The following is a 20,841-nucleotide window of genomic DNA, read 5'->3' as shown; positions in this document are numbered from 1 at the left end:
TGCTGCACGCTACTGTGTAGTAGTAGAGATGAACCGCTAGAGAAACCGGTTCACAAGGGGTTCTTGATGGTTGGGTTGGCATCAAGGATTGTCGAGGAACCAAACCGCACCGAGGAGGTTGCACAAGCGTGAGGAGGCAAAGCTGTGTCACACTTGGCGCAACTCCAGGATGCATCATGACCGGGAGGGGTTGCGTCCTCTGACTGAGGATCTAGGTAACTACCCAGCAGCGTAAGACTGCCCGAAGAAATGTGTGGGAGGACGGGAAAAAAGAAAGAAATTCTTCTTTTATTCATCAAGTAAAAAAAAAGGAGAAAAAAAGAAAAGGGGAGAAAAAAATATCCCTTTCCGTCAGGTTCCTCTGGTGACAGATAGATGACCAGAGATGTAATAATGTCCTTTACCACCGGCCCATGAACACCGCATGACCTGAGTATGTACCTTGAACAGAAAGAAAAAAAGAGTGTAAGAAGGCATGACCAACCATCCATCGATATCAAACCGCCCACATGATAATATTGTACAGCCCAAGACCGTCGATGTACGACCCGCCCATGGCGTGCCATATCCCGGGATATCCCACTCCACCCTCTTCATCATCATCTCCACACCACCCGCTGGGTATCTCCATCTCGCCTCTCCATCGCCCTCTCTGACGACCTCCTTTCCTTTTGCGCTTCTCCTCCTCCTCCTTCTTCTCCTCCTCCACCTCCTCACAAATCCTTCTTCAACGCATGCTCCGGCTTGTGCGTCGTCTCGTAATCCACGTGCACGTACGCCCTCTCGACGTCCGGTAGCCTCTCGAGCTTGATCTGCAGCTCCTCGGCCACGTCGTGCGTCTCCTGCAGCGTCGCGTCCGGGTCCATGACCACGTCCACCTCGGCGATCAGCCGCGGGCCCGAGTGGTACGCCCGGACCGTGTCGATCTGCTTGATGGCGGGCGAGTGCGTCAGGCACACGTACGTGATGAGCTGCTGGATCTCGACCGACGCGACCACGCCGACGAGCAGCATGAACTCGGCGAAGGCGGTGCGCAGCCAGAGGCCCGTGATGACGACGGACAGGAAGATGGCGCCGGCCGGGTCGAGCCACCAGACGAGCTTGGCGCCGCCGACGGCGGTGAGGATGCCGAAGCCGTTGACGAGCAGGTCGTTGCGGTGATCCTGCCACAGGATGCCGACCTGGCTGTACTTGTCCTTGATGGACCACGTGTAGAGGAAGAGGAGGAACTTGGTGCCGAAGGCGACGCAGACCGAGATGATGGAGGGGAGCAGGAACGGCTTGAGCTCGCCGTCCGACTCGGCGAGCTCGCGCGCCGCAAACGAGATGATGATGAGGGACACGGCCGTCATGAGGAAGCAAAACACAATGTTGCCGACCGTCTCGAGGCGCGCCTTGCCCGAGGGGAACTTGTTGGGGTCGACGCGGCGCACCGCGCGGTTGGTCAGGATGAGGGTGACGTTGGAGAGCGGGTCGAAGACGGCGTCGGCCATGGTGGTGAAGAGGGAGAGGGAGCCGGACGAGATGGCGGCGTAGAGCTGCAGGCCCGTCAGGATGATGTTGGCGGCGAGGGAGCCCCATACGGCGATCTTGAACTTGAGGTTGTCGTCGCCCTGCTCCTGGCGCGCCTCGGCGCAGTGCTCGTCGACGCTCTTGAGCAGCCGCTCGATGGTCTCGTTTTGGGTCTGGTAAAACCGCTCGAGCTTGCGCGCCTTGGCGGCCTTGCTCCCGAACGGCTTCAGGTATCGCGCGAGCTTGCTGGTCTTGGACTCGCCGCCGCCGCCGCCGCCGCCGCTGCCGCCTTTGCTCCTGCCCGCCCCGGGAGCGGCGTCGCGCTTCTTGGACGTGTTCGCCTTGATCTCGGCCAGCTGCGCCGGCGTCTTGTACCGCTGCTGCAGGCCGTAGGGATCATTTCTTGAATTCAACGGGAGGCGGCCCACGCGCAGGCCCTCGACGTCGCTGGGGGCAGGCGTGTTGGTGACGGAAGAGCCCGATGCCGATGCTGTTGTGGGGTGACGGGCAACGGGGACGCCATCATCGCCGCCGGCCGTGGCCTGGACGGCGGTGCTTGTGCCCTCGCCGGTCGACATGGTTGATGGGGGAGGAGGGGGTCTGCTCCTCGCCCATACGCTGGCGGTGTCCGACTGGGTTTTGAAAGGGTGCGGATGAAGCGAGATGCTGCTCGAGAGATCTGGTTGGTCCGTGGCTGGCATCTTTTTGCCGCTTTTAGGTTTTTTTTATCCTCCTTGTCGTCTCTGTGGCTGCAAGGGTGGGTTGTGCCGCCGCGGGGGTCAGTTTCCTGTCGCGATGCAGGCGGAGCGTTGGCTTGCAGATTTCACGGGGGTCGACTGCCGGCTTGTTGCACTCGTCGGACAATTGGGAATCGGAGGCGCAGACGCGGTGTCGCCGAGTCCGGGCTGGGCTGGGCGAGATGAGATCGAGGAAGGGGTTGGCGACGTGATGATTGCGATGCGATGCGATACGATGCGATACGATGCGGTGCTATGGACCCTAGGTAATTAGAGCCAGGAAGGTGATGCCTCCAACCGTGCCATGGACGAGGTCTCTCTTATACGGACATCCCTTGCTCTCCTGAGCTTGAGCCGTCTCTACATACATGGGGTTGACATTTCGTCAACAGCCGGCTGCACACAAAATCCGCCCTCGTACGTCCCCAATCCCTTGACGGAGGCGCAGTCGTGATGGCGCTCTCTTGCCAGCGTTTTCAGGAGTTCCCCAGTCTGAGCGCGATGTCACAGCGAGACGCAGGAGTTGCGTTTCTCAAACGGCCGGGGAACCTCCTGGAGGTGGAACCGTTGGCGCTTTGTTCCCCCCCCCCCCCCCCCCCGAGCGGGGGTAACCATCCACCCCAAACCTTGCCCAACACGGTAACGTTAGTTATCCTTCACCGTCTCAACCTTCCTCCCGTGGTCGCCAGCGGATCGTGACGATGGTCCGGTTTCGACAAGTTGAGGAGCCGCCCGGTGCGCCGATCCACTGGGATCCGGTTCGTTTGGAACCCTTTTTGTGTTTCCTCTCGCTCGCGGCGGCAGTGATGAGGCCCCTGTCTCCAGCCCCCAAACGGTTAAAAGCCGGTGGGTGGTTTGCCCGGTTGTGACATCACAATTTAGGGGGTTCTGGCGGCCCAAATGGAAACCGTCCATCCAATGTACGCTTGACGCAGGGAGCAACGCAGCTGCTCCTGGAACTCCCCGGTGGCGGTGCAGTGGATGGAGATCACTGGCAGTTTCGAAGCAAGAGGATGGTGTCATGGCGGTTCCGCTTAGGTCACAAGAAGCTTACCGTAAGGTGGATAGCTAGCCGCGCGTAGGATCTGGATCATGACGTAGATACCTGCCGGCGATGTGTCTACATTGCAGTGTAAGGTCTCTATTTCAGCAAGCCAAGCTCGGGGTGTGTTCTTCGGTAGTTCCTGGAAACACATCATTGATGCAGGGTCGCCCGTGGGTGAAGAAAAAAAGACCAGACGATGTGACATGTCGCGGATCCTGTACGTGCTGTTGAGAACAAGCTCGTCGGGAGATCTGAGATGCGAGGGTTGCGCTGGATCCACACGAAACCTGGCTCGCTTTAACCTGCCTTTCGAACGATCAGCGTATGTGATGGGTTCGCAAACACCTCCTCATCATTGGTCGACTGCTTCAAGTAAACAACTCCTGGTGCCCCTGGAGCCAAGGTTCCGGGGAACCGGACGCTGCCAGGGATGGGGATCGGATCTCGAAAGTAACGTGCATGTCAACTCTAAGCGAGTGATGATGATGATGATGGAAGAAGAAACGAAACATGAATGACGCCGACTCCGGACAGCCCTGACGATCCAGACAGTCCGACTGACCAGAGACAAACAAGCAACCAACGACAAAACAACCAGTCGCTAAGTACCGTAGCGGCAGCGTAGTAGATAAATATACCGACCCATGAGACCATGAGAGCACAGACACATAGCTAGGGACTACTCCCGAGGCGCCATCATCACGCCGAGCTGGCCGTGTCCACGATGCCTCTTTGACCTCATCCGCCCTTCCTAGAGTTTCGACGCGGTCTTTTTGGCGGCAGCCTCCTCGCTCGTATCTGCACCCTTCCCTTTACCATTCTCCTCGCCTGTTGTCTCCTCACCACCACCACCACCACCACCACCACCGCCACACCTCTCCAGAATCCAATCCCCCACATCTTTGAAGAAATTTTCGCTATCCGGCCCATCGGCATGCAGCTGGTGATACCACCCCTCGTACGCCTTGAACTCCTTATCCTTCACCTCCCCCAAGCACTCCTCAAAGTACCTTCTCGTCGCCTTGAAACACGTCGTCTTGTCCTCGGTGCCGTGCCCGATCCACAGGCTCTGCATCGCCCCGGGGAGCGGCTTCGCCTGCCCGCTGGCCAGCGCCGCCGTGCGGTCCAGCAGCCCCGCCAGCCCCTTCAGCGTGCCCGTGTTGTGCATCAGCGGGTCGTCGGCGATGCTCTTCCTGACGGCCTCGTCGCGCGACAGGTTCGCCGGCGCGATGGGGTGCCGCAGCTGGAAGCCGGGGAACAGCATCCCCGCCAGCCGGCCCGCCAGCACCTTGAGCCACGACGGCTCCTCCTCGGGCGAGAAGCCGATGAAGGGGCTCTCGAGCAGCCACCCGCGCACCCGCTTGACGAGGCCGTCTCGGTACTCGGGCCGCGAGGCCAGCGTCAGCACCTGGCCGCCGCCCATCGAGTGGCCCATCACGAACACGGGCGGGTCGCTGGGGCCCGAGGGCAGGTACGGGGTGATGAAGGCGGCCATGTCGGCCAGGACCTGGTCCGTGCCGCCGGTCTGGCCCCGGTCGGCCGGCGTGCGGACCGAGCGGCCCCAGCCGCGCTGGTCGAAGCCGTGCACGGCGATCCCCCGCTCGGCGAGGACGGGGAAGAAGGTGCAGTAGCGGTTGATGTGATCGCTAAAGCCGTGGATGAAGAGGAGGATGGCTTTGGGAGCGCCGTCGGAGGGCTGAGCGAGCGCAACGTCAGCGTCGGTGCTGTGCCACCCCTTGAGCAGTGTCTCATCCCAGCGGGCAATCCGTCACCCCATGGACGACCCTATGTCACCCGCCCGTGGGCGATACAACAGGCGCAAGTGGTAAAGGTGAGGAAGAGGCGAGGCGGCCGGGCATGTACTACATGGTCCGTCGCGTACGTACCAGCCATGACTTGGTGTAGAGAGTCGCACCGTTGATCTGAACGGTGCCTTCCTTTTCGACCACCATGATGCCCGCGTTGTTCTGTTCGACCGAAGATGCTGCTGGAGAGAAGCGAACAAAAGCCCGATCGCTGCGACAAGATCACACAACGTCGCCGCCTTGCGCTGAGCAAAGGTGAGGTGAAGGAAGTGAATCGGGGATGCGAAGGAGCATCAGGTCACCGCGAGCCAGGGATCCCCCCGCAAGATCGTCATGACACCGCGGCGACGACTCATGGGAACCGGACAAAAGCCGGTCAGCCCCAGGGTTTCGGCCTTGGTTATGCCTTGGCGCAAGGGTGATGTTCGTGCGGCAACGCTCTTCTCCAACGGGAACTTTCACGTGCCAGCCGCTCAAAGCCGATCAAACCAGGCGAGGACTAGAGCAACGCCAAAAATACTACCCTTGCCTTCGGGTAGCGTACAGTGTAAAATGAATACGAGTAGAAATTCCAACTGTCTGCTGGTTGTTGCTTGCCCGTTTGTCTGCTTGGATGTATGTACTAGTACTGTATGTGTCCACCCAACAAAAACATGACAAAGAATCGAACCGTGACAACATCAACACTTGATGGTTATTCTCCTTAGGCACAGTACCCTCCACCAGCGCCTCCGCCCGCCTAGCTTAGGTAACTAGTAGTTAGTGAAAGAATCCCTTGCCAGACCAATTACGTCAAGCCAAGCAGAGAGCCATTTTTCTTGGACGAAATCAAGCCACAAAACCAAGCGCGTAGTAATACATTATTTGACATGATGGCATGAACCCTCCCTCCCCCCCCACCTTTCCCGCCAGAACCCTTTCCCCAAGATAGCCACCAGGAACCGAGTTGACAGCCACACCAGCTTCTGTGTCGTCGTTGTTGTCATGGTCGTCCAAATCGTGACATCGGGGACCCATCCCCACCCAACCCTCGCTACCAGGGTACGTTATAAAGTATAAGCAGGGCGCCGTAACTCCATCCCTCCTGGTACATATAAAGTAAATCTTGCGTCGCAGAAAAAAAAAAGACACCAGACCGTCACGCAACCTCGGGCCGCACCCTATTCAGACAAGCATCATATATCCCCCAGCTCATCGTGGAGCTCCACCCCGGCAAACAAGTCTTGGGCCGCCGCCGGGGTCAGGCTGAACTTGTCCACCGGCAGCTCCTCGTCCGGCGTCCGAATGCCGATCCCGCTGTCGTCATGCGTCGTCGGCGGGTTGCTTTCCATCGCGGAATTGGGCCCGGGCGGGAAGGGCGCGCGATCCGTCTGCGGGGGCTCCGCAGGCCCGCGCGTCTTGCCGGCCACAAAATCCTCGCTCGCGCTGCTGTACCTCGACTCCGGGTTGCTCACCTGCCGCTCCGAAGATAAGGACTGCCGCTGCTTCGGCATGACCTGCTGGACCGGGAGCGCGTCGTGCGTCGACTTTTGCTGCATGAACCCGCCCTGCTCGGCCATGAACTGGATCATCTCGTCGAGCCAGCACTTGGTGACCCACCACGACCCGAAGCTCTTGCCCTGGCCGATGGTGAGGTCACGCATGAGCGCCGTGCTGAGCCGCTGCACGCCCCAGACAAGGTCCGTGTCGGACGCGTAGGGGAACCGGTTGGGCAGCGACCGCAGCAGGTTGACCCAGCGGTCCAGCACGTTAGACGAGTCCGCATCGTCGCTGTTGCCGTCTTGAGGCGCCCGGCCGTTGCGCATGGCGATCTCGCCCTGGACCGTCAGGCATTCCATCTCCCAGGGGACGTTGACGGGGTTGAGCAGGTCCCGCATCTCGTTGAGCAAAAGGTTGACCACGTCGTCCATGGCGCGCGTGGGGATGCTTTCGGCGAGCTTGCGGACGTTGATCATGGAGATCCATTCCATGTACATCAGGTCCCGGTTCGCAGGGTTCGACAGCATGTTGGCCGCCGCGTGCGCCGTGAGGTTGACGCGCAGCGCCCGGTCGAGCAGCGCCGCAAAGATGGCGGCGGGCGCCTCCTTGGCCCGGATGACATGTTGAGGCTGCCCTTGGAATGACTCGCGAATGTGGGGCACGAGGCGCTCCGAGATGCTGCGCAGCGTGTCCAGCACCGGCTTGGGCACCACCTGGAGGGTGAGCCCGGAAACGATGCGCATCATGCGTTGGTAGAGGATGAAGTCGCACTCCTCGATCCACGGTGCGACGGCTGGATTCGCGAAAAGCTTCTGTACCGGCATGGTAAGGGTGCCCTGGAAGGATGTGAAGAGGTGAAAAAAGGCCCTTTCTTTGCAGTACCGGATGCACTCGACCAGGGATGTGCAATACGAGCGATACAGCGCCATGAGGGACTTGGCCGCGTCAGGATCTGTGCCGGCGGGGAGATACGGATCGATGCGGGGGAGGATGACGGGATCGGATTGCTTGAACCCCTCGCAGCTGTCGGTCGAGAAGCGGAGAAGGAGCGGCGTCTTGCCGATGGTCGCCTGTAGCTGGTCAAAGCTGGCCACTTGAGGCTGGTTGTATAGGCTGTGGTGATAATCGTGCGTTCGCCGGCCTCTTAACCCAGGCTCCTGAGCCGATCGGGGCTCGTTGGATGCCGCCTTCTCGGGCCGCGTCGAATCGGTGCTGGCAGGAAGCGCGCTGAAGCGCGTTAGCCTCTCTCCGTGAGCCGTTCAAGGTGAGCAAGGCGAGCGCGAACGTACTTGAAGTTTTGCGACAACGCAGGGTTCTCGCCAAGAGGCACCGGGGGCCGGCTCGGGCTGTCCCGCAGCTCGGTTTGGTCTTCCTTCAGCTGGAAGTTGACATAATGATACTTGGACTCGCCGCGAACGCCGAGGCGACGCGTCTTGAGCCCAGGAAACAAGACGCGCACCAGCTTGCCGAAGCTCGCCGGGTTGAGCACCGTGATGCGTTCGGTGGCGCATCGGGACGCGTAGTTGGCGTAGACGCGTCCCCTGGGCACCGAACCCTTGCCCGTCGAGCACACCATGTTGATCCTACAGAGCAAGATTAGCGATGCTGTACCAGAGCAGGCATCCAGCAGCGAGATGCGTACCAGAGCATGGCGAAAATCTGGCGCGCCCGCTCCGAGTTCGGCCCCCGGTCGTTGCCGAGCAGCTCTTGGGCCACCTCCTCGAGCGTCCTGTGCTTGTTTTGGTTGAACAGCTGGCGCATCTCCATCTCGTTGTTGGCGTTTGACCGCGACGTCTTTGTGGGCCCCGGGAGGCCGTTGAACGAATCGCCATCCTCGTTGCCATCGCGATCCAGCACTTGGCTGTCGTCGGCAAAGCTCGTGTTTCCCGCGAACGAGTCGGCCGAGACCGAGTGGCGGCTCATGCTCTGCGTGTGGTGATGGAAAGAGACGGGGTGCATGGGCCCGCCCATCGAAGGGTCGGGGCCAAAATCACGGCTGGCTTGGAGCTGCGACGCCAGCAGGAGGTCTTCGGGGGTCATCTGCGCGGACCCGTTGGGCAGGTCGCGAGGATGAGGGGCCGCGTTTGGCATCCATTGCGAAGAGTAGACGTCGGCCGACTCGGCGAAGCTATGGTCGAGGTTGGGCTGCGTCGTGGCGCTGTGAATCGAGGCCGTGGAGCCGCGCGAGCGAGGCCGTTTCCTGGGCTTGCCGAGGCCTAATGCATCTGGGGGAGGGGGGAACAATGAGCACTTGGACCCGACAGGAACAATGGCAGGCTGGCGATGACGGGCCAGCGTCCGAGAAAACACGGCCGTGACGGCGGAGAGACAGACGGCAGTCCTTACCGTGGGTTGGGTCCATCGCCACGCCAGCCATGGAGAAAGAAGCAGAGCCGTCGTCCTCCCCGCGATCAAAACAACAGGATGACGACAGGAGAAGGGATGCACCAAAGGGGCCGCCACCCAGGCAAAGAAACACAACAAGGACAGCGAGGAAAACTAAATGTTCGCGTAAGAATATGGCTGGTCTAGGAATCCGACGTGATGCATGGGCGGAGGCGCGACGCGGGGGTTGGGGGAGTTGGTGCGCTTTGGGGTCGGCCGCGCTCAATGCCTCAGTTTGCGTCCGGGGAAAGGAAAGAAATCAACAAACAAGCGCACGGTACCGGGGCAATGCGCCTTGTGGCCCAGAAGTTCGCCCCGCACGTACCACATGCCCCACTCTGCATCGAGGGCCGACCCACGATTGGCTCGCTTGACTCGTGCCGGCCAGCCCCAAGTTGCTCAGAATGCAATAACGTATGGAAAGCTCCCGCGCTCAAAGACAATAAACACGACCGGACGCGCTGACGTCGAGACTCCGACCGGCGTCTTTGCTTCTTTGTTTTTTTTTTTTTTTTTTTTTCGGATGCCTGTTGTAGAAACGGGTAGCTCACCGATGATATCAGCAAGCATATCACGGGCCCCGTTGGATACGACATGAACAGTAGTTACAGATATGTAGGCGGTGCTTGCACGAGTCCCGTCGAGTATACCGTGCAGTAACGTTAACTATGCCAAGGAAAGACACAATGCGCTTCTCTTTTAGGCTTGACCAGGCTTGCCATAGGAATGAATGGCCTCGTCCAGAGAACAAACACCAATGCAAGGAACATGCAATGCACAGGATTCTGCGTCTGACAAGTGTTCCGGGCCGAAGAGCCAACTTCGTCCACCCCCCTCCTCCCAGGGCTTCTTAATTAAAACTGCAAGCCCTTTCAGAGACAATTGGATGCGGCTGTCTCGAGTCTGACCTAGTTCCTGGAGACTCAAAATATACCACCCTATGCTTATTGGACGGCGTAATTTCTTGAGGTATTTCCTCTTCCTCAAGAGGCAATGCGCCATCGCCGTTCCAGTGGATCTGGAATCTTGAACATCCAACATGAAAATATTTTGGGAACATTGCGCAAAAAGGTATCCCTTCCATGCTGCCCAGGAGCAAAAGTGAAGTGGAAGCTGATCCGATCCAGGTTCGAACTGGAGACCTTCAGTGTGTTAGACTGACGTGATAACCAACTACACCATCGGACCCTTGCTTGTTGCTTGGCGGGTCAGGAGTACAAAATTTATGCCCCACCATGCATCGTGCACTGTCACGTGCATCGTGCATCGGGAAAGCTTCCCCCTCGCTCTCACTCCCGGTGGATGCGTCATGAGGTGGAAACACACAATCGGGTGGAAACAGCAGCTGCCAGATTGGAGCTGCCCCGCTGCGTGTTTCGTGACCGGGGGGTCCTTTCGCACACGTAGCAGTCGTCATTACCTCACACAACTCCTTCGCTTCCCCTGCCGCAGGACTGATCGGGCTGCACTCCTTGTTTTCTCCCCGTTCCCACACTTTTTCTGGACAACTTCTCCTTTCCACTCTCCAGCACCCGCCATCGCACACACTGCAGCATTTTACCGTAAGTCTCGTCTGGCTTTGAGCACCCGCTTCCCTCTCTTATCCTGCGTCCTGTTGGACCGAGTCAACGAGCTGGCTCTAGCGCAGGGGAGTGCCCCGCCCGAGCCCGAGGGATTCCGGGGCACACAATCACGCCTTTCCAAGTTTCTCTGCGATCATTGCCCTTCTGACATCCATCTAGACAGCCAGACAGACCCATTCGCACCCTCCTCACTTCACCCACTCCAACCGCAACCATGTCGTCCCCTCAGGACCGTGCTCAGCACTACATTGCCCAGCTCGACAAAGAGGTGCGTCGGTCGCGGCTGATCGGATCCGACGCCACCACCCTACCCCTCCCTCGATAGCAGCTTTGTTCTGACTTGACTTGGTCCCGCAGCTCTCCAAGTACCCTATCCTTAACAACCTCGAGAAGCAGACCAATGTCCCCAAGGCCTATGCCGTGCTGGGCGTGGTCGGCCTCTACTTCTTTCTGATCATCTTCAACCTTGGCGGCCAGCTCCTCACCAACATTGCGGGATTTGTCATTCCTGGCTACTACTCGCTGGGCGCCCTCTTTACGTCCAGCAAGGCCGATGACACTCAGTGGCTGACTGTAAGTGATGCCGCGATTCTTGGATACAGAGAGAGATCGGCCGGGAGCTAACTTGCATGCCTTTTTTTTAGTACTGGGTGGTGTTTTCCTTCTTCACGTACGATAAGCTCTCCCTGGAAGCATGCCCCCCCAGAAACGATCTGCTAACCGTTGCGCAGCGTCCTGGAGAGCATCATCAGCGTTGTCTACTGGTTCCCCTTCTACTACACCTTCAAGTTCATCTTCCTCCTGTGGCTGTCGCTGCCCACCTTCAAGTAAGTCCTGCCTCGATATTTTTTACCGCTCGCTGGTAACGGAAGCTAACACTGGTCCAGGGGTGCCGATCTCATCTTCCGCTCGTTCCTCGCCCCGGCCCTGAGCCGCTACTTCCAGAACGGCTCGACCGCCAGCGGCCTCCGCGCCAAGGCTGACGCCGTCCACACCGATTAAACGGCTCATCCCACAATCTCTGGGCCGCACATGGCGAATTGCAAAGCACTGAGCTTTGACTGCGGCTGGCACAAAATGGTGGGGAACGGCGCTTGACAGAGACGTGTCAGGATTCCTTCCAAGGCAGAAGAGATGACGGCCACGCTGATCGATGATGGCGAGGGGAACCACGGCGAACCAGCCAAACGATAGCGTTAGTTTCCTTTTCCCTGGTAAGATGGAAATAGCATACACAGTACGGGTACTGGTGTGTGTTAACTAGGGTGGAGTTTTCATGGGACGAGCGGTCCATGAGGGGTTTGTGACCAGATGCTCGGTTGCGAGACGATGTGTGTTTCGTGTTGGACTGGCTTGGTGTAGAGCGGAAGTGGCCTGGGAAGTGACGCTGAGATTTTGCCCTCATACGACTTGCTTTCCGTCTTCCCGTCTGGTGCTCGCTAGTTTGCTCACGGTGTACAATTTTCCGACAAGGGGTCTGTTCTCCGAGTCTGGTGTCAACGATGTCAACAGTCGGGCACCGCTCGTCTGTTTCATGTGCTTTCCCGACGGATCTTGCTGGCCTTGGCTACCCACCAAAGTGCCAAGACCCGAGCGGACGACCCCACTTCACCGCAAGGGGGCCTGGGCGTTCCCCACCCCGGCACAGAGATCCTGGGAACGGGAGGCAAGGCTGCCTCAGCTCGTTGCGCTTTCACGGTTTCACAGCCACGCTCCAAAAGCATTCTCGGTTCGATACGATGGATAGTGACTCCTACCACCACAAGGTTCTTTGACAGGCCACCGAGAGGCAACACGCAAACAAACAAACTTGGACTTGGGCTCTCTCGATTCCATTTCGGAGCAGAGAGCCGTCTTTATGGGCATTGCGTGTACCGTTTCGGTCCCTGTCCCTGTTGGGTCTGAAATGATGGTGCCGTGACACGGGTGGCACATCCCAGCGGACAGTTACAGGGGGCTCGGCAGCGACCGGACGTCTTGACTCTTTTGACAGGAAACCCGCAACCAAACACCAAGTTGACCTTTCCGGCTTCCAGCAGTCTGCTCGAACGCTGGGGTACCGGATAACGACCATTCAGAGCTTCGGGGGGGCACGTCCTCAACCATGAGCCTCAGCCCTCTGCAATCCCGGCTGGTGGCGTCCCTGGTCGCCTCCTGCCTCCTCCTCCTCCTCTACCTGTTCCTCTTCCCGCCGCAATTCGCCCTCGCTGCCGAGCTTCAAGACCCGCCATCGCCCGCCATATTCGATGCTGCCGACTTCGCCGCCGACTTTTCGCCGCGCGCCGCGGCGGCTGCCGCTGCCGCTGCCGCTGCCGGCCCGGCCTATGACCCCGGCTTCTCGCTGTTCGACAGGAGCATCACCGGGCGCGCGCCCGATGGTCCCACGTCGCTCGCCGACAACGAGCCGATGGCGATGAACATCAACCCCGGGGCGACGCATCACTTTGTTTTTTCGTGGTCGGGAGTCTCCGGACGGGACGCGGAGGAGGGCCGCCTGGAGCTCCGGAGCCATGGCCACCACCATCACAACGTGTCGCAGGAGCGGAGCGCTGGCGCCGGTGCTGCTGCGGGGAGCGAGGTTACGGACGATTCCCCAGGGCAGCAATCGCTCGCGGCGAGGCAGACAGCACGCATGATATGGATCTCGGCGACCACTTGCCAGCACCCTCAGCAGGCCGACCCGTCCAAAACCACGGCGCCTCCGCCCCAGCTCACCCTGTACATCTCCAAGACGCCCGCCAACCAATCCCCCGGGCCCGGAGCCGACAGGGGCACGCAGGATGCCGTCGTGTTCGAGGAGGGCGCCGCCTGGTACAAGTTTACCACCGACAGCGAAGTCTACCTCGGCGTGCACGCTCCCGATCTGCCGGAAGGCACCAAGGGCGGCTTCAGCTTCCTCATCGCCGCCTCAACAGACGAGTATTATTACTCGTACGAAGGGGACACGGTGGACGATTTGTATCTCGTGGACAGCGACTCGCAGGGCGCCATCCTGATGACGAGAGATCTGATGGACAGCCCGGACCCGGTCAAGGAGCAGCAGATCATGGGCACCCAGCCGTATTCCCTGTTTGCGCACAACGCGGCCGATCCGGCCATCAACGGCGTGAGGCGTTCTTACTGCGGGCTCAAGACGTACGCGCACATGGCCATCACAACAGACGGCCGTTCGTCGGAGATGGTCAAGACGATCGTGACGAAGCGCGGAAAGACCAACATGCCCAAGCAGCAGTTCTTTTTCACCGGGCTCAACGCGAGCTCCGAGTACGTTGCCATCCTGGCCCGGGGGACGCGGAGCGCTGGCGACTTGGCCAAGCGCCAGGCCCAGGGAGAACGAGGGTCGTTGGTGTTTCGCGAGACGACCTTCCGCACCAAGTCGGGTGAGTTTCGTTCCCATGATGATGATATCCTGTTCTTTGACTGCACGACGATGCCCTGCTGAGGACACCGTTGCTAACCCGTCCAGACCACGGCAACTGCGCCATCATCGTCGATCTCGCCTTCTGCGACCAGGTCGCCTACGCCGTCCCCAGCAATCCCAACTTTGGCAACTCCACCAAGCTCGCCCAGTTCTACGACGACTACGCCGCCACCATGTACGCCAACTTTAACAAATCCCTCGCGCAAATCGCCTGCGAGGCGCCCCCGAGCCAGCGCTACTCGCTCTCGCGCAACTGCACCGACTGCGCCGCCGCCTACAAGGACTGGCTGTGCAGCGTCGCCATCCCGCGCTGCGAGGACTTTGACAACCAGGCCGGCTACCTCCAGCCGAGGGCCGTGTTCCAGCCCTTTCCGGACGGGAGCACGCTCACCCCGGAGGAGCTGAGCGCGGCCAACGTGCGCAACACGACGCTCTTCACCGCGAGCAGGAACCCCCTCATCGACGAGGTCGTCAAGCCCGGGCCGTACAAGGAGCTGCTGCCCTGCGACGACGTGTGCTACAAGCTCGTGCAGAGCTGCCCCGCGGCCATGGGCTTCTCGTGTCCGGTGCCGGGCGACATTGGGTTCAAGGGGAACTACGGGCAGCACACCCCCGGAGGAGGCCTCACGTGCAACTTTCCGGGCTCGGCGCACTTGCGCTCGGGGAGCGGGCGGATGGCGAGCGGAGGGATGAGGAGATGGGGGTTGGTGGGATGGGCGGCGGTTATGGGGCTGTGGGTAATGTAGGCTAGGGGGGCGGAGGAGTAATGAGGTGTGTGGTCCATGGCATGGTCCGGTCGTGAGCGTATCTTGTTTGGTTCATCATTGGTTCGCTAAACTGGCGTTTCGGGTGGGCTTGATTTGGGGGGGGGTTCTACGGTCCTTCTGGGTGAAAGAGGATGCAAAGTCACCATGCATCTGGTGCGCAGGCACGGGCGGTCCGGATGGGAGGGGGGCGTTTCATGTATGCTATGAACATGGGGCCGGAGAGTGTTTTCCAAAATGGATAGACTTCGCAGAGGTGGCTTGCGTTCATAGGGTTGAGCTGAGGGTCGGTCATGGTGGTTCCGGGGATGAGGATGGCACCTTGCGGTCGAGTAATGACTTGCTGGGGTTCTCGGCCGATTATGCTTGGATGTAGGGATCCAGCTCGAGTGTTGTACTAGTCAGTCCATTGTACATGTACGAAATACATTTCGGACGTATCCGATGTCCCCCCTCCCCCTCGATTTTCTCTTGTCCCCTTGGTACTAACTAACTACCTGGAATCACTCATCACTCACCCCGAGGCTGTCATCCAGGGGCCGGTCTCTCCCACTGCTACCACCTCCACCATGACGAGCCCCCCTTTCCCTCCCGCGCCTCCCCGTTCGCGCCAACGCGGTCGCTCGCCGCAGACGCTGCCCGCTCGGCCTCCTGCGCTGCCTGCAACGCCTTCACCTTTGCCTCGAGCTTGATGATCTCGGCTGTTTTTATTCTCCGCACGTCAGCAGATATCCGACATCCTCCTCTGCCCCTCTCGCTTCGTCGCACAACCACGGGGTCATGACCCCGGGTCTCTCTCTCTCTCGCTTACCTTGTTTGTCACGCTTGATCTCCTCCGTCTCCAGCTTCGTCCAGCCAAAGTAGACGAGCTGGTAGACAAAGACGCCGAGGAGGGCGCACTTTGCCACGGGCCGCGTGAAGTTTTTGTAGAAGGCGCCCTGTTGGGCGAAGAGGAGAACCGCGTGTCAGTCAGTCAGTCCGTCAGTCGGTCAGTTGGTCGGTCAGTCTCTTGCTCGCTTGGCGGTTCAACAAGGTTGAGGCAAAGGCAGCATGAGATATGGCACGGCAAGGACGCGAATGCACGCATGCATGCATGCATGCGTGGATGTAGGGTGCGATGACAGGCAAGGCAAGGCAAGGCAAAACCGTACCGTGGCTGATGGCGGATGTTGTTGAGCAGAGTATTTCCTGATCTGGGGGTAGACGAGGGATGACGTTGGAGGGGCCCTCCTGCAGGGTCTTGCTGCTAGAGGGTGCATGATGAGGACGGCGTGAGCTGCGTGTGAGTGGATGTGTATCTGTAGATGTCTCGGGTCCTCGATGGCTGAGCGTGGTGTAGCGCTCTCGTGATGAGATGGATTTCCCCCACGTCGACAATCCGTTCGTACGAAGCCCAGTCCAAGGTCAAGGTATCTTGGGTAGCTTTCAGCAATCGTGATGGGCTTTGATTTCGAGATTGGATCCGGCCCCGGCCGCGACATGCGAAACCCGTTCCTTTTCCATCTCAAAGTTGGTGCCAAGCCATGTGATCATCGAGGGATTGGCCTGCTCCGGGGGCCCGCTTCGTCCCGTCAGCATCCCTGCCTCGGAGCCCCGCTTACCCAAGCGAGAAAGGCGCGCGGTTGCACGGCTCCACACCAGCCGCAGGGCCGAACAACGACAGATGGCCAAAAGTTGGCAGCTTGCAACCTGTCCCAATCCTCCCTGGCATCGTGGGTATTAAGCCTCACTCTTGGACCAGCAACCTCGCCGCAACCCAATTCATCCCGAGACCGGCGGATTCGGCACCTACAAGACAAAGCCGACTTCCACCCCGTTCTCCAAGACGCCAATCGCTCCGCGACCCGCCGCTTCTTCGCCTCGACCGGTCACGAGCTCCTGATTCCACGACGACGCCTCCTTCATCCCATCCCCCTCCCGTCTCAGCCTTTCGCACGACGCATATATATACCAACCATGGTACGCGCACGCCGCCGCCCCGCTCCCGCTGTTTCTTGTTTCCCTCTGCTTTCCTCTCTGGCCATCCACAACGCAGGACCCGAAAACTAACCCGCGACCCTTTCTCGAACCAAAAACAGGCCCAGACGCCGCAGCAGAGGAGGGCGAACCTCAAGTTCGCCAAGGAGGTCGAGGCGCGCATGGGCAAGTCGGACGACCAGATCAAGAAGCGCGGCAAGGAGCAGCTCAAGTCGCCCATCTCGCCCTTCTGGTTTGGTACGTGTCGGCCCCTTTCCCCCCCCCTTCTGCGTGCGTGCTCCTGGCCGCGCGTTGGCTGACTGCTCGCTCGCTCCATGCAGTGCTCCTCGGCTTCGTCGTCTTCGGTGGTCTCTTTTTCGATGTCATCGCGCGCATCTTCTCCCGGTGAAACCAGCCAGCGCACGGGCGGGCGGCTCGCATCAGACGTGGGGAGGAGCCCAACAAAAACAAGGATCAGGAAAACTGCACAGCGCGGCATTGGGCCCTGACGCCGCAAGGATAGCGCCGTCTTGGTTACGGCGGAAGGAGGAGGGCATGGGGTTGGCAAAGGTGATTCTTGGATGCCGCCCCGGAGGGGAAGAAGGCATAGGGATCCCGGGGGGTTCAAACGTACCATTGTACTCAACTTGGCTTCGGTCAAACGAAGCCTATTTTTCTTTGATTTGCACCGACATTTTCCGACAATGTACAGTATAAGCGTGTTGCGTTGGGGGTGGGAAGCACAGGAAGAAATACGGACCGGTCGTGATAGAGGAAGCTTTGTTTTGTGTTTTTTTTTTTTTCTAGGATTTAGTATTAGGATTTATCACAAGATCTGTCGCGACGAGCAGGCGTCCCCTGGATGATGGCAGAACGAGAGCAAGCCAGATATATCATATCTCTGTGAGCATCTGGGGACCCTGCCCTACCTTCGGTGTAATAGTGCGTACATCGGATCGTTCAAGAAGCATGCAAGGCAAGATGTCTAGACGTTCACCACGAAGCTAAGAGGATGTACGGGGAGCACACGGCACGCCCGTCCCCAAACACAGTCGAGCCACCCAACAACCACCAGCCGCCATCAAGCGCCCAGCCCCTTTCTCTGGCCCCCCGTGCCGAACTTCATTTGAATCCCCGCGGCAAACTGCTTCTCCAGCTCCTGCGACACCTTGCCAATGTCGAAGCCCTGGCGCGCGCCGTCGCCACCGCTGTCGGCAGCCCCGGCAGCAGCCGCAGCAGGAGCAGCACCGACCTTCTTGCCGCCGAGCAGCCGCAAGAACTTCTCCATGCGCTCGGCGCCGCCGCCGAGGTTTTTGGCGTTCCATTTCTCGGCGAGGTTGGGTGTGGTGGTGGAGGAAAAAGAAGAAGCGGCCTTGTCGGCCGTGTTCGCGTTCGTCGTTGTCGTCGTCGTCGTCGTCGTAGCGGCCTTGGTCTTTGCCGCGCCCTTGCCCTCCGAGGCAGGTTGGGGCTTGTTGGGTTTGTCGTGCTCTTTCTTGGTCGCCTTGTCCTTCTTCTTGTCCTTCTTTTTCTTGTCCTTGGCCTCTTTGCCCTCGTCTCCCTTGGCGGATGGTTGAGGCTGCTCGGTGGCATCGGCCATCTCAACGTCGCCGTCCCGGTCATTCTTCTCCTTGTGCTTCTTATCCTGCTTCTTCTTCTTCTCCTTCTTCGTTTTCTTCTTGTCAGCCTCTGCCGCCTCGGAGCTTTCCTCAGCAGCGGGTGGCTCGGCTGAGGAGTTGGTCTGCTCGGCGTCCTCTGTGGACTTGGCCTTGTTCTTCTCCTTCTTTTCCTTTTTCTCCTTCTTTTTCTTCTCCTTCGTGTGGTCCCTGGCCGTTCCCTCCTGCTTGTCGTCTTGCGCAGGCTTGCCGACTGGGATTCCTTCTGGCTCCTTGGGCAGTTCGACAGCAACATCAGCTGCCTCGGCGGGTGCAGACTGCTCTTTTTCCTTGAGCTTTTCCTTCTTCATCTTCTTCTTGTCCTTCTTGGCCTTCTTGTCCTCCTTGGGTGGACCGTCCTCCATCAGCTTCGTCTCCTCCTTTGACTTGCCCTCCTTTTTCTTCTTCTTTCTGGGCGGCTCTGCCTGGTCCGATCCCTTCCCAGCTCCAGAATCGACCTGCGTGGCGCTTGCATCCTCCAGCTTTCGCTTTCCATCCTTCTTTTTCGCTTTCTGGCCGTCGGCGCTGGGCCCTGCCGGCGCCGCGGCACCGTCTGTCTCGGCCGCTACCGCCTTGTCCGCCTTGTCCTTCTTGGACTTCTTCTCCCCATTCTTGATTCGAACGCCTGTAGATGCTGGGGCGGTGGCAGCAGGAGCGGCAGGCTCCTTGGTCCGTTTCTTCGACTTCTCACCCATGTTGGCCGGGCTGTGGTGTGAAACTAGAGGAGAGAGTCTGGCGAGAGATTCAGAGATTCGAATGAAGGAAAAGAAGTATTTGGCTTGGAGGCAGGGAGACCCATCGGGTCAATTGGCAGAATGAATGTTTTTTTGCTGAATTGAGATGAGTTTGTTGTGAGAAACCGAGTTGCCGGGCAGCCGCGATGGAATGTTCAAAAAAAAAAAAAACTCCCAAGGCGAAGGCCATCCGCACATAACCAACCCTAACCCTGCAGCTGACAGGTAAGCAACAGCATACCTTACGCAGTACATCGACAACCTCTTGCAAAGACGAACCAGTACACCCCAGCCGGAAGTCTGCTTTTGTGTCATTGTGTCATATTTCAAGTACCTGGTATCGAGGATTCTTGATAAGAGGGCTACCTACTCTAGGAAAGAAAGCTCGTTGCAGAATCCATCTTGCCTAAACGACTCCAGCTCGCTGGGTATCATGACCACAACTTCGCACCTGCATGCCGTCGCCCATCACCACACCACCCCCCCAAAATCCCACCACCTAGGTAGCCACCCTTCCTCAGCTACCTCGTAGGACTGAGCGGCCTGTTGAAACCACCAACGCGATTCATGTACTGCCTGTACTTGGTCTGCTTTTCCTTGCGCGCCGCTCCGACGTTGTTGCCCAGCACCTTCTTGCCCTTGGTGCTCCCGAACCCGCCGAACCCCATCATGGCCGCCATGTCGCCCATGCCGTCGTCCTCAACCACCACCTCCTCGTCCTCGTCCTCGTCCATGGGCTCCCCGCCGTCGTGCGGGTCGCGGTCGGGAGACGGCTGGTGGGCTTCGCGCGCCTGGCTGCCCTCGCGCTGGGCGGGCGCTTCGGAGCCGCCGCGGCTGTTGTCTCGGCTGTGATTGGTCTTGACCTTGAAGGACACCGGCCCGGCCTGGGCGGGAGCGGCGGTGCTGGCGCCGGGGGCTTGGTGCGGGTGGGGAGATGCGTGGGCTCGTCCAGGTCTCTCTCAAACGGGCGCCTGGGGCTCCCGGAGCGGCGGCGAGGCTCGGCGGGCGCGCGGCCGTCTTGGTCGCGCGGGGGCTTGTCTGCCGCAACGTCAGCATCGGCCGTCGCGCGGCCGGCGGCGAGCGATGGGCGAAGCGTACCTCGCTCTGGCCGCTCAGCGTCCCCGCGCACGCTCCTGTCGCCGCGCTTGTCCGGATCCTCGTCCCGACGCCTGCGCCCGCGATCCTTGTCGGCGTCGCGGTCGCGCCGATCGTAGCCGCCGCGGTCGCGGCCGGGGGATCGCGAGCGCCTGCGGTCGTCTCTGTCTCTATCCCTGGACCGCGATCGGTACCGCCGACTGTCGCGGTCTCTCTCTCTGTCTCTGTCTCTGTCTCTGTCCCGTTCGCGATCCCTCTCTCTGTCTCGGCCGTGGCGCCTGCCGTCGTCGCGTCGATCGTCGCGGTCACGATCGCGCCGCCTGTCCTTGTCGTGGTGGGATCTGTCGTCTCCGCGGCGGGAGTAGCCGTCTCGTCGGTCGACCATGATGGGGATGCTTTGGGAGAGACGTTCCAACGAGTGGAGCAGGTTGGATGGTCGGTGTGTGGGATGGATTGTTCGGCCGGGAGCGAAGAGATGACGTCTTTTGGGGGGGAAAATTCCAGACCCGGTGCGGCTGAAACGAGGCGGCCACCAGGGGTCTTTAGGTGCCACACGGCACCTTAGCACCCGCCTAGCTCCCTAAGGCCGCTAACTACCTTAGGCGACGCCATGTGTGGGGCACTGCTTCAGAGCCCCTCCAATCCATCCCGCAGCACCTGATGGCGGGGCCTG

At 59.8% G+C, this 20,841-nt stretch overlaps 9 protein-coding genes and 1 non-coding gene across 10 annotated transcripts; 3 read left to right on the top strand and 7 right to left on the bottom strand.

Annotated features, from left to right (window-relative positions):
- Positions 1 to 713: 713 nt before the first annotated feature.
- VTJ83DRAFT_5915 (uncharacterized protein) lies at positions 714 to 2,213 on the bottom strand (the record flags this gene model as incomplete). Its single annotated transcript, XM_071012568.1, has 1 exon — positions 714 to 2,213. The coding sequence occupies one exon, from the start codon at positions 2,211 to 2,213 to the stop codon at positions 714 to 716; it is 1,500 nt and encodes a 499-aa protein (XP_070865290.1).
- A 1,832-nt stretch (positions 2,214 to 4,045) lies between these two features.
- Positions 4,046 to 5,246, bottom strand: VTJ83DRAFT_5914 (uncharacterized protein; the record flags this gene model as incomplete). Its single annotated transcript, XM_071012567.1, has 2 exons — positions 4,046 to 4,990; positions 5,181 to 5,246. The coding sequence occupies 2 exons, from the start codon at positions 5,244 to 5,246 to the stop codon at positions 4,046 to 4,048; spliced, it is 1,011 nt and encodes a 336-aa protein (XP_070865289.1).
- A 1,028-nt stretch (positions 5,247 to 6,274) lies between these two features.
- On the bottom strand, positions 6,275 to 8,955 carry VTJ83DRAFT_5913 (uncharacterized protein; the record flags this gene model as incomplete). Its single annotated transcript, XM_071012566.1, has 4 exons — positions 6,275 to 7,805; positions 7,868 to 8,161; positions 8,221 to 8,803; positions 8,925 to 8,955. The coding sequence occupies 4 exons, from the start codon at positions 8,953 to 8,955 to the stop codon at positions 6,275 to 6,277; spliced, it is 2,439 nt and encodes an 812-aa protein (XP_070865288.1).
- Positions 8,956 to 10,077: 1,122 nt separating this feature from the next.
- On the bottom strand, positions 10,078 to 10,151 carry VTJ83DRAFT_t122. The gene has a single exon. It is a non-coding gene; the product is annotated as a tRNA-Val (tRNA).
- Positions 10,152 to 10,760: 609 nt separating this feature from the next.
- On the top strand, positions 10,761 to 11,548 carry VTJ83DRAFT_5912 (uncharacterized protein; the record flags this gene model as incomplete). The annotated part of the gene is made up of 5 exons (XM_071012565.1): positions 10,761 to 10,814; positions 10,904 to 11,119; positions 11,191 to 11,216; positions 11,278 to 11,373; positions 11,434 to 11,548. 5 exons carry the CDS (start codon positions 10,761 to 10,763, stop codon positions 11,546 to 11,548), a joined length of 507 nt encoding a protein of 168 aa, XP_070865287.1.
- A 1,102-nt stretch (positions 11,549 to 12,650) lies between these two features.
- VTJ83DRAFT_5911 (uncharacterized protein) lies at positions 12,651 to 14,713 on the top strand (the record flags this gene model as incomplete). The annotated part of the gene is made up of 2 exons (XM_071012564.1): positions 12,651 to 13,926; positions 14,013 to 14,713. The coding sequence occupies 2 exons, from the start codon at positions 12,651 to 12,653 to the stop codon at positions 14,711 to 14,713; spliced, it is 1,977 nt and encodes a 658-aa protein (XP_070865286.1).
- Positions 14,714 to 15,286: 573 nt separating this feature from the next.
- VTJ83DRAFT_5910 (uncharacterized protein) lies at positions 15,287 to 15,990 on the bottom strand (the record flags this gene model as incomplete). Its single annotated transcript, XM_071012563.1, has 3 exons — positions 15,287 to 15,432; positions 15,543 to 15,669; positions 15,883 to 15,990. The coding sequence occupies 3 exons, from the start codon at positions 15,988 to 15,990 to the stop codon at positions 15,287 to 15,289; spliced, it is 381 nt and encodes a 126-aa protein (XP_070865285.1).
- Positions 15,991 to 16,687: 697 nt separating this feature from the next.
- On the top strand, positions 16,688 to 17,096 carry VTJ83DRAFT_5909 (uncharacterized protein; the record flags this gene model as incomplete). The annotated part of the gene is made up of 3 exons (XM_071012561.1): positions 16,688 to 16,690; positions 16,810 to 16,945; positions 17,029 to 17,096. The coding sequence occupies 3 exons, from the start codon at positions 16,688 to 16,690 to the stop codon at positions 17,094 to 17,096; spliced, it is 207 nt and encodes a 68-aa protein (XP_070865284.1).
- A 672-nt stretch (positions 17,097 to 17,768) lies between these two features.
- Positions 17,769 to 19,034, bottom strand: VTJ83DRAFT_5908 (uncharacterized protein; the record flags this gene model as incomplete). The annotated part of the gene is made up of 1 exon (XM_071012560.1): positions 17,769 to 19,034. One exon carries the CDS (start codon positions 19,032 to 19,034, stop codon positions 17,769 to 17,771), a length of 1,266 nt encoding a protein of 421 aa, XP_070865283.1.
- A 560-nt stretch (positions 19,035 to 19,594) lies between these two features.
- VTJ83DRAFT_5907 (uncharacterized protein) lies at positions 19,595 to 20,553 on the bottom strand (the record flags this gene model as incomplete). Its single annotated transcript, XM_071012559.1, has 3 exons — positions 19,595 to 19,976; positions 20,039 to 20,111; positions 20,172 to 20,553. The coding sequence occupies 3 exons, from the start codon at positions 20,551 to 20,553 to the stop codon at positions 19,595 to 19,597; spliced, it is 837 nt and encodes a 278-aa protein (XP_070865282.1).
- Between the last annotated feature and the right edge of the window lie 288 nt (positions 20,554 to 20,841).

This window comes from Remersonia thermophila, chromosome 5 (assembly GCF_042764415.1).
Source record: "Remersonia thermophila strain ATCC 22073 chromosome 5, whole genome shotgun sequence".
NCBI classification, from domain to species: domain Eukaryota; kingdom Fungi; phylum Ascomycota; class Sordariomycetes; order Sordariales; family Chaetomiaceae; genus Remersonia; species Remersonia thermophila.
This window is presented reverse-complemented; position numbering and strand designations above follow the sequence as displayed.